General features: G+C 36.2%; 1 protein-coding gene across 1 annotated transcript; it reads left to right on the forward strand.

The window, feature by feature from the left end:
• Nucleotides 1-139: 139 nt before the first annotated feature.
• Nucleotides 140-7,208, forward strand: ciao1 (cytosolic iron-sulfur assembly component 1). The gene is made up of 7 exons (XM_026268974.1): nucleotides 140-431; nucleotides 1,360-1,508; nucleotides 2,292-2,403; nucleotides 3,837-3,925; nucleotides 4,026-4,221; nucleotides 4,335-4,410; nucleotides 6,670-7,208. The coding sequence occupies exons 1-7, from the start codon at nucleotides 293-295 to the stop codon at nucleotides 6,902-6,904; spliced, it is 996 nt and encodes a 331-aa protein (XP_026124759.1). The 5' UTR covers nucleotides 140-292; the 3' UTR covers nucleotides 6,905-7,208.
• Nucleotides 7,209-11,545: the final 4,337 nt, after the last annotated feature.

Here is an 11,545-nt window from a genome sequence, read left to right on the forward strand (position 1 = left end):
CTTGCATTTATGGAAAACAAATATATTGCAAGCAAAATATTTAAGTTGCATACAAAGTAAACATTTCATTCTCATTTTTCTATATTCATGAACACTTTCGCTACATTCCTGAAGGTGGCGCTACTGCTGTGCGTTTACATCAACAGGAAAACACTGAAGCACGAAACAGGAAGTGGGAAGCTGCTGATAAACACAAGTCTTGAAGCAGAGGTGACACTTGAGAAAGAATAGTGTCGCTGATCGGGGAAGACTTACATGTCATCTAATCACAAATATCATAGAGTTATATGAGATGAAGGGCGCGCTGGAGCTGCTGCAGAGGGTGAGCGCGCACGCAGACGCGTGCTGCTGGTACGTCGCGTGGAACCCGGCGGGAACGCTGCTCGCATCATGCGGCGGAGACCGCGCCATCAGAATATGGGGGAAAGAAGGTAAACATATTTATGTTTTACGCCACAGATCAGCCGTGTAGAACATGTACTTTTAAATGATATCTAAAGTACGTCGAGTTGAAGTCAGTAAGTCATTAAAGGGTTAGATCAGGAAAATAACCCGTGTTACATCCGGGGTTCAACCGCTGTTTTACCAAGCTACGAGAGTAACGTACATTTTGAGAGCAAAAAAACAAAACAAAATTGCGACTTTATTCAACAATTCAAAATGTATTAATTAAAAAACTGTTCTTCTAAATAATACGATTTAACAATATTATTGTTTTTACACTATTTTAGACTGACAGCATCACACACTTTTACTGTATTAACTTTTACTTATTTTATACTGTATTTTTTGTTGTAGTTTATATTTAAGTACCTTTATATGTTGAAAATCAATAATAATAAAAAAAAGTAATGTAAAACTTCCCAAAAGTCGTTTTATGTTACGTTTTGTGTGCAAAAAAATAATAACGACTTTATTCAACAATTCAAAATGTAACGTTATTCATATAAAAAGGTATTTTAAATAATACGATTTTACAATATTATTGTTTAGGGGTGCACGATAAATATCGTGAGAGTCCTCAGAGTAGTTGTTAACTGACTAGCTGCGCAAATGAACGCTGATAATGAACGTGTATTTGCGCAGCTAGACAGTTAACAACGGCTCCGTGTAGTAACAGCTGCTCTATGTGAAATCACGCACCTGATGGCATTTACTGCTGATTAGAGAACCGGCTTTACTGATGAGATGCGCATTAATTATCGCACGATATTTACCATGCACCCCTATAATTGTTTTTACTGTATTTTAGACTGAGAGCATCACAAACTTTTACTGTATTTCTGACTGAATGAACACAGCATTCATCTTATCTTATTGTTATTGTTTGTGTGTTATGTGTCTGATCTTTCTTCTCAGGGGACAGTTGGGAGTGTAAGTGTGTCTTGGCTGATGGACACCAGCGTACAGTCAGAAAGGTGGCATGGTCTCCCTGCGGGAAATATCTGGCTTCAGCCAGCTTTGATGCCACAACATGCATCTGGAAGAAGACTGATGATGATTTTGAGGTTTGTTTTTGCATAAGAATAGTCTCAGACCCTTAAAGAGATCATATGATGCTTTTTTAAAGATCATTATTTTGTGTATTTGATGTAACAGAATATGTTAACATGCTTTAATGTAAAAAAAACACATTATTTTTTTCAAATACTGTACATTATTGTAGGTCCCCTATCAGCCCCGCCTCTCTCAAACGTTGTTTTCTATAAAGTCCCTCCTTCTGACAAGCATAGTCCGCTCTGATTGGCCAACTGACCAGGTGCATTGTGATTGGCCAAACACCGCAAGCACTCGTTGGAAATTTGAACGTTCAATAGCAAATACTAAACTTTTCTGTTCTGTTGTAAGCAATCTTAAAGTTTCCTAAATGCATCTACTTCAGAAGGCAAAAATATAGTGCTTTTCCTTTTGTCTAGATACACACAGCATCTCCCTGACATGTCTGCTTCAACACTAACTGCAGTTACTGAAACCATGCCTTCTTTCTTTATGTGAACATTTGGAGTGGCTTTACGCAAATATTTCCACACTGTGAAGTAGACACGTGGGGGCGTGTTTAAACGAGGCGTTTTAGGAGAGCGTGGCAGAGTCTTAACTTTGATAAAGAATATTTCTTTTGGATTTGAGACTTTAGCCTTTGCAACTTTACGGATCTTATTTATGCACCAAGAGCTTGTAACACCCCAAAGAGAAAGGAAAAAATTAAATCGCATCATATGACCCCTTTAAAAATGTTATGAAGTGACATTAACATCTCATCACACTGATATGTCCGTCATGTGTGTTTACAGTCTCTGACTGTGCTAGAAGGTCATGAGAACGAGGTCAAGTGTGTGGCCTGGGCTCCGTCTGGAAACTTACTGGCCACCTGCAGCAGAGACAAAAGTGTTTGGATCTGGGAAGGTACATCAAAAAGTGATAAATGAATAATCTCTCTATAGCAGTGATCCTCAAATCTGGCTCGCGAGATCCAGTTTCCTGCAGAGTTTAGCTCTGACTCTAATTAAACACACCTGCCTGTGATTTTCTAATGATCCTGAAGACACTGATTAGCAAACTCATGCGCGTTTGATTAGGGTTAGAGCTAAACTTCGCAGGAAAGTGGATCTCGTGAGCCAGATTTGAGGATCACTGCTCTATAGCAAAAATACGATTTGTTTTCTTTAGAACGACATGCACTAGTGAATCATTCATAATAAGCCAAGGAATATGCATTAAAAAAAGTAAGGTAGCAGTTATAAATTATATGCATAATTCCCCGGTTGATTAATTAAAGTGCATCAAGACAACTGTTTTGTATCGGAAAGTTTGTTTAAATATTTTTTTTTCATGAGCTAATTAAATATGCACAAAGTATTTGCATACATTTCCAGAAATCTGATAATTAGATAAAGCCAAATTCTTGTTTCATTGTGATTATATATTATAGTCAAGGGTTTTGCAAAAGGAAAACTGGATGTTTATAAATCAGAAAATATGTATATTTTTCACCATGTTTTAGGAATAAAATATAATGTAACTCAAATTATATAAAAATGAATTAATGTATGCATTTATCCAAAACGACTTACAGTGCATTAAGGCTAACAGTTTTTACCTATATATATAAAGAAAACTTCAGAATTGGAATAAAACTGTAGTTCTGTAAAGTTCTGTCTAAGTGCTATTATAAAGTGGAGATAACTGGCTCCGTGCATGTGAATAAATTTAAATATTTGAATAAAACAGCCTTGTATTGTATTTGAAATCTACAGACAAAAATAGATCAAATAAATAGTTCAGTCATGAAACTCTAGATGGTGCAGGCTGATGGGTTGTTAACGTAACTGATGATATTAAACGACTTGGCACAAGTTGATTGGTTAATTTTGCATATGTTGCCAATGAGCTTGCTGCCTTGCATTTTTATGGCTGGCTAGCATTCACTTGAGATTTTGTAGTGCACTTTTCTCTGAAACCCTCCTCCTTCCCCAGCTCCACCTGTATGGATCTACTATGGGTTGTTTTATATGTTATATATTGTATTATATATTTAAGCAGCAGTGGAATGACTTAAATACTCACATCACCGTTTTGTCGTATGCATTGTCAGTAGCAAGTTACTGCAATAATGTACAACTACAACAATAACCAACAGCAGCAGATATTCAGCAGCTGATCTATTCTACCAAGATGAAATACATAAACATTATCATATGCATCTCCATGCTTAAATCTTCAGAGAGTTGTCATGATTAAAAATGTAAAAGAAACAGTAGTTTTTCCTGTAGTGTCTTCCTTAATAGTAATAATTAACATTACTAGTATTTGTGTTAAACCCTTTATTTTCCTTCTAGTGGACGAGGAGGATGAATATGAGTGTGTAAGTGTTGTGAATTCACACACGCAGGATGTGAAGCATGTCGTGTGGCACCCAACACAGGAGGTATGGTATTTACACAAGCATGTTATTTGGTGCTTGCATTATTAATGTTTTCACACATGTAACGACCAGTGTTTTTTTTTATTGTCATTTTCATTTGCAGCTTCTCGCATCCGCCAGTTATGACAACAAAGTGTGTATTTATAAAGAGGAGGATGATGACTGGGAATGTAGAGCCACGTTGGAGGGTCACGAATCCACCGTTTGGAGTCTTGCCTTTGACCCTGAAGGAAGGAGATTGGCGTCTTGTAGCGATGATCGTACCGTGAAGATCTGGAAGGAGTCGACGGCTGGAGATGGTGAGAGCGTGAGGATTTCAAAACGTTTCTTATGTACAGTTTTGCTCTATATTGCTGTTTTGAATAGTAAGTCTGTAGTTCTTGGCTCGGCTGTGATGGTGATTTTGTCGCAGGTTCAACAGATGAGTCCTGGAAGTGTGTGTGTACCTTGTCTGGATTCCATGGGAGAACAGTGTATGATGTTGCATGGTAAGATGCACTGTGCTAACTTTAAGTCTTAACCCTATAAATCCTACTGTTTTATGTTTGATAAGTGAATTTACAATGCTCCTATATCATCAACATGATCAAAACTGCTGAAAACCTGTTGAGGCCATCCTTAAAAAAATTTGGTTTGCAGTAACAGTAAAAAAAAAAATTAAAAAAGGGTCAGTAAGTAGGTCTATTCTTTTTTTTTTTCAAGTTTCAATGTAGAAAGAAAATTAACATTTTGGTGATGACGTAGGTATGAATTTAAACAAATTAGCATATCGTGACGTCACTGACTGTGTCTTCAACCCGTGCCTTCGGGCGCATCATTGCAAACCTCATTTTGATGCAGGGTGTATAGACCACAAACAAATTGAAATCTTTGTCGAAAACATGTTTATTGCATGAATTTCAGGTGAGAGGAAAAAAAATTTGGTCGGTTATTAAAGATGTAAAGATTCAATATATTGGTAAAGTCCAATATTTCTGATGATTTATTGGCGTTAAGTTACGTGCACAATGACAAACAGGAGTGCAACATTCTCGAAAAACAATAAGCAGAGTTGACTGCCATAATGCAAAACATTTACTGCAGGCTTCAACATAGCTGTGTTTATGATTTCCTATTTTCATTTTCGAAACTTGTGTTGGTTGCTCCAATCGATTCGTGCTAGACTAGACAGGAGAAGGGATGGGAAAAGATCTGGGCACAGATTTTCCAGAACTTCGTGCAAAGTTAAAGTGGTGTTGAGCTGTTTTAATGCATTTTTTAGATTCACTGTCACTGTATGGTGCCCGAACCCGTATGACTTTGAACAGTGACTGCGAACATTTAGTTTACTGCAGCCGCAGCCATCATTACCAAGCGCGAACCGTTGACTCTGACAGTGAATGAGAGTATGAGACGAAGCGAACGCCATAGTGTGACATCCGTGTAAACATAGATGATGTCACTGGGTTTTTTGTAAAGAAAGAATGTAGTCTTCATTTGTATGTAGGCCTAGGCAATTTATATATTTACAATACTTCTGTAAAAAAAAAAAAAAAAATGGTCGCTTAACGCAAATGTACATCTGGCAAGTCGGTTGGACTAAAAGCAATTTGCCGGGTTATGGCAAACAAGAATATTTTTAAGGAACACAATCTACTGTCCTCCATGCCTTCTGTCGTCTGACTGAAGCAAAAGGCCTTTTAGTATAATTGTACAAATATCCACCATCAGTTTATGATTCACTTGTCTTTTTGCCTTGTCTTCTTGACTGATTTTTCTAAAGCAAATATTAGAATATTTTTTTCTTTTGTATTGATAGTAATATTTCAAAATGAACATTCACTTCACCCATGAAAATCATAACGAGTGAAGTGTCCAACCTAGCAGTAGAAACTATAGTTCTCTCCTTAAATATGAAGAGGTCAAACAACAGATTGAGTCAATCCAAATCCCACAAAAATCTTACGGATGTAATTAAAATACAAGTCGGACATTAAAGTGGTGCTGTTTTTGTCACATTTTCCTTGTTTTGGAACATTTTGGTCTGATTTTTTAATGTTCGTCCAATCTTATTTTGCAAGTGACTTTTCTTTCTTTTTTTAATGATGCTTTCTTTGAAAAAACATGGTTACTACAGTAAAACCATATTTAATTTTCTCAAGGGATTTGTCTACTCTTTATTTTCTTTTTTTCTTTTTGTTTTTATAAATGTACTGTCTTAAGATATCACGAAAAAAAAAGATTTGTAATACACAACGAATTTCGAAAAGCTCCATTTCACCAATCTATGTACTTTTTAAAACAATTCTTAAAATCATTACAAGCAATTGACACAATTCGAAAATAAATGTACAAATTAAATATAAATAATTCCATTGCAAAGATCTAATCCAACTCAAATCTATGAACCTATTTAGTTGAGGTACCTGTAACTGCTTCACTGCTAACACTCCATTAATATGACGAGTTGCAGCTCAAAATGTTAGAAGGAAACATTGTGCATTATGATGGATTATGATAGTTGTTGAGAGCAGAGCTATCAGTCTTAAGAAATAAATAGTCTATTGAAAGTTGACTTTTAAACTTTAAAGTTTTGCTATAAATACTCTGTGTTCTCCTTAGATATTACTTTTGGAGAAGATCTTGCACGCCCTGAATTTTTCTAAAATTACAAACTCCAAAAAAATAAAATTGGGCCTTTTGCTAGCTCAGAAGCGATGTACGTAATTGCAGGTACATGTAATTTTTCTTAATTTTGACATGTTAAGGTGTCGTCTGACTGGTGCCCTGGCCACAGCGTGTGGCGATGACGGAGTCCGTGTGTTCAGAGAAGACCCCACCGCTGACTCAGAGCAGCCCGTCTTCTTCATGTCAGCCCATGTGCCCAAAGCCCACGGTCAGGACGTCAACTGTGTGTCCTGGAACCCGAAGGAAGCCGGGCTGCTGGCCACCTGCAGTGACAACGGAGAGTTTGCCATCTGGAAGTACAGCTCTGATTCCTGAGCCGGTGAATAACACTCGATCAGACACATGCACTGAATCAATTTCAACTGCTGGAAGTGACATCAAGGGTCATAATGAGGATTTTTATTCAGGCTGTGAGTGAGGAAACTGAGTGTATTGGCAGCACTGGTGAAGTGGATCGTAAGACAATATACTCTTTAACTCACATCACTCTGTTTTTGATGGGTCAGTTGTAACTTATCAGAATTGTTTTTGACAGTATGGATATATTTCAGCTTTATCTGTGGCTTAAAATACCTTTAGTGCTTTAAATAAAGCTTCTTGTTGCTGATTTTTCTTTTTATCATGTCTCAGAACCATCTGTTTAGATTGATATAAAAAATGTACAGTGACTTCATCTATAATAGTTGTGTTAAAGTAATGTTCCACTTTTAATAGACCTTTGTCTGGGTAAATATTTACTTATTGACCAGAATGAGAGCGAGACTGACAGATAAAAGCACAGTGCAATCAGTGAACTGAACTGTTGTTGAACAACATGCTGACTCTGAGGAAAAAAAACCTCTAGGACCTTCATACAGTGTGTGCCATTGTAAAGACTGTTAGTCTGCCTTCCACAACCTCATTTTCAACCGTTAAATGAAATCTGGAATCTGACCTGATTAAGGTGTTTAGAAGATACAATCATAATAGACGTTTATGGGCATTTGACAATTCTTTTAAATAGATATGCCATTTTTCAAACTGCTTTTCTATTAGCCATTATCTTTGAGCTGAAAGCTATTTTAATTGCCCATTTCACCGAGTAATTTCTACTTTTCTGAACTTTGGTTATAAGTTACTGATGAAATATTGGATATTTTACATGGACAAGGTTCTGTTTTGACAAACTTATTACAGCGAGCTGATGTCTAACAATGTCTTGTGGTTATTCTTCCAGTTAAATTGTGTTGAAATTATTTTCTGATGTCACTGAAAGAATATCAAGTTGTGTTTGACCTGGTACGTGTAAACAGTATTCTAATCATAAAGGAATAGTTCAACCAAAATTATCCTCTATAGTGAATGGGTGCCGTCAGAATGAGAGTCCAAACAGCTGATCAAAACATCACAATTATTCACACCATTCACTCCGGTCCATCAGTTAACATCTTGAAGTGAAGAGCTATGTTCGGAGGAAACAAATCCATCATTCCAGCTAAAATGTTATTGATTATGGACTTAATTTTATCCAGAAGCAGTGGTTTAAAGGTAAAATGCCTTGGATAGATTTGTTTCTTACAAACACTCACAAGACATTTAACTGATGGACAGGAGTGTTGTGGATTATTTATTGTGATGTTTTTATCAGCTGTTTGGCTCTCATTCTATTGTTTGTCTTACTCTGAAACCGATGTCCATATCATAGTTACTGGGATCCATCTCCTCTTCCTACAGCAGAATGGTAAGCATGAGCATTAATTCTAATACTGAGCTGTCATGAGATGTAAGGGATTTTGTGTGTGTGTCGGAACATACTGTTGGTTCTTCAGGATGCTGCATGTGTCTCTCTGATTCTTTATAACCAAGAGGAGCATCAAAGTCCACCTCAAAGGCAAAAATTGTGTAATTAGAGATATAGTGAATCATTCAGGTAATATAAACATAAAATGTATAGCTCCATTCAAACGCTTGGGTCAGTAAGATTTTTTATGATTTTTTATTTTAAGTCTTCTGCTTACTAAGACTGCATTTATTTGATCAAAAAAATACAGTCAAATCAATAGTATGAAATATAATTACAATCTGACATAACCGTTTTCTATTATAATATATTTTCAAATGTATTTTATTCCTGTGACGCAAAGCTGTATTTTCAGCATCATTCCTCCAGTCTTCAGTGTCACATGATCCTTCAGAAATCCTTCTGATATGCTGATTTGCTAATAAAAAAAAAACTGTGTTCCATTTTCTTTAATGAATGGAAAGTTCAAAAGAACAACATTTGAAATAGAATTCTTCTTAACATTCTAAATCTCCTAACGTATCAAATTTGATAATTTTAATGCATCCTTGCTGAATAAAATTATTTCAAGTCCTACTGACCCAAAACGTTTGATCAGTAGTGTATATCAGGTATATGACTTTGCTATTTATTGTGTGCTTATATATTAAATAAGCATCCCTACATTCATATCGCACTCAATGATGGACATGGCCTTGTCTGGTTTGGTCTCAATGACACGTAACTCATAAATCTTGAAGACAGAAACTTCTGGTTTAGTGCATCAGGGTTTTTACCACTTAAAACATTATTATACTGATTAACAGACATAATCACCTTTTCATTATAATTGATAGCGATTACATCTCCTGTGGTCAAACAGGTGTAATTCTTCAAAGCATTTTCTAATCTGAAAAAAAATATGAGTAAATCGGGCACATTCAGATCTAGATATTAGCTGTTTAAAATATTTTGCATAAAAGGTGTGTCATTCTGTCTGAATTCTTGTTGGTGAGTTTGAACAGCATGGGGTATATGATGTTAAGTCTGCCTGAAAACCAAACCACATGTGAAATCAAAATACGAGACATGACAGGAAATACAGAAGATTTAATATTTAACTTACTCTACTGGTCCAAAGCAGACGGGGACATAATTACTGAAGACACAACGTAATATCTGCCTTAGTTCAGTGAAATGCAATCCGGAATCTACTAAATAAACTCTTGGTTTCAAGTTGCTTTGCTTCACAGTATTATAGAGTATAACATACTCTTTCCTCCTCTCTCCACATCTGAACGGTCGTTGGGTCCAGCCAGTATGGACACAGAATAACACTCCACTGAGTGGAGAAACGGTTCTGGAAAACCCAGCCAACATGGGGCTCAAACATGTTGAAGGAGAACATGGAGGAAGGAGACAGAAACAGCCAAAACACAAACTTTAGCAACACAGTGTGTGTGTGTGTGTGTATATATATATATATATATATATATATATATATATATATATATATATATATATATAAACATACACATTTGTGTTTATAAGTAGACTATGAGTTTAAGATCAATTATTAACAAATGCAGTAATAACTGCTGCGTTTCTAATGATATTCTCTTCTTATGCTGAAATGTTTGTTTATCAAAAAACTCCTTTTCATGAATACATTTAAATGTAATTTCGATTTTAAACAAACATCCAATCTCATGATTTCTGCAACAGTGAGAGTGCAGCATTCTATTGCTTTTATCAAAGTATTCGCTAGCAAGTTCTAATAGCAATAACAAAAAAAAAGGAAAATGTAAAGGTAGATTTTGGTAGATATTGAGTACCGATGACAACTCAATAACAAACAGCAGTTCTACTTTCAGTGGGAAGTGCGTGGTAGGCTATAGTATTAGGCAGGCACGTGCACAGGTAGGGCTCAACCTGTGCAGAGCACATGCCCTTTTTGCCCTTTCACTCCGAAGTGCCTTTTTTTTTATTTTATTTTTTTTATCAATGCTATTGGTCACCCTTTACGCCTGTCTGTCTGTTTTACCAAATTAAAGTTCTTAAAACGAGCTTGTGTAAATGTTATTCGATCATCAAGCGGTCAATAAGCTGATAACTCCGCCCCCTCTATATTCATTGAATCAAATGAAGTTCCACAGCAGCCGCACAGTAGACACCAGCTGAGCTGAACAAAGTTTTGCGAAGGGTAAATAAATATCTTGTTGTTTGAATAAGTACTACTAAACACTGTCTATAAAGGCTCATATTTTATTTATTTGATGTCTGACTGACTCACTGCGGCAGGCGCCGTCGCCGTTTTAATGACGGACAGAAAAAAAAAATCACATTTGCACACATTCGCTGGTCAAAAACGATATATTGATAAGTAATACAACAACATATAATTTGTTTTTACCATCGGAAAATCATAACAGGTGCGCCCCCGCGCTATTTCGTACTCATACACAAAGCGACGAGTGATCCTCGTCACCTAGATAACCAGTGGTGGACAGTGAGTAGCTTTACTTCGTTACTGTACTTAAGTACATTTTTCAAGTATCTGAACTTTACTGGAGTAGTTTTATTTTGAGTAACTTTTACTTTTACTTCACTACATTCCAAAGCATAAGATCGTACTTTTAACTTCACTACATTTCATAAAACATATCGTTACTCCCTATAATATATCACGTGCTCCGACACGCAGAAGCGGTGTCTGATTCATCATGAACGAACTGAGTCTTTTCAAAATAAACTTTACTCAGATCGCGAATCGCACTAAACGATTATTTTACGAATTAGAATGATCCGATTGCAGCTGTTCTGGAGTCGACCACTCACTGATTCAAATGAACCGTTTAGTGCGAGTCTACAGAAGTAAGAACAGGCAGATCTTGTGAGCGTGCGTGCGTCTGATGTTGCTAAAAGTTATTAATGTCGAAATGTAGGATTAATTATTGTAACTGAAAATCATATTTAGGTCAAAATTGTCAGTTGTTTGGGAACTAAATCCGCTGTAGATAGAGAACTATTTAAGCCCACTGAAATGCTCCAGTGCAAAGCAGACACATCTATCTGCGTCTCCGTGTATTAGGTTAAAAAATAAAATAAAATAACCTTAAACTAACACAGATTAAATAAAATAACTCATGCTTTCCAAATTCCCCGCAACCGTAATATTAACAGTTTGGAAATGGAGT

Source organism: Carassius auratus, chromosome 8 (genome assembly GCF_003368295.1).
Source record: "Carassius auratus strain Wakin chromosome 8, ASM336829v1, whole genome shotgun sequence".
In the NCBI taxonomy this organism is placed as follows: Eukaryota; Metazoa; Chordata; class Actinopteri; order Cypriniformes; family Cyprinidae; genus Carassius; species Carassius auratus.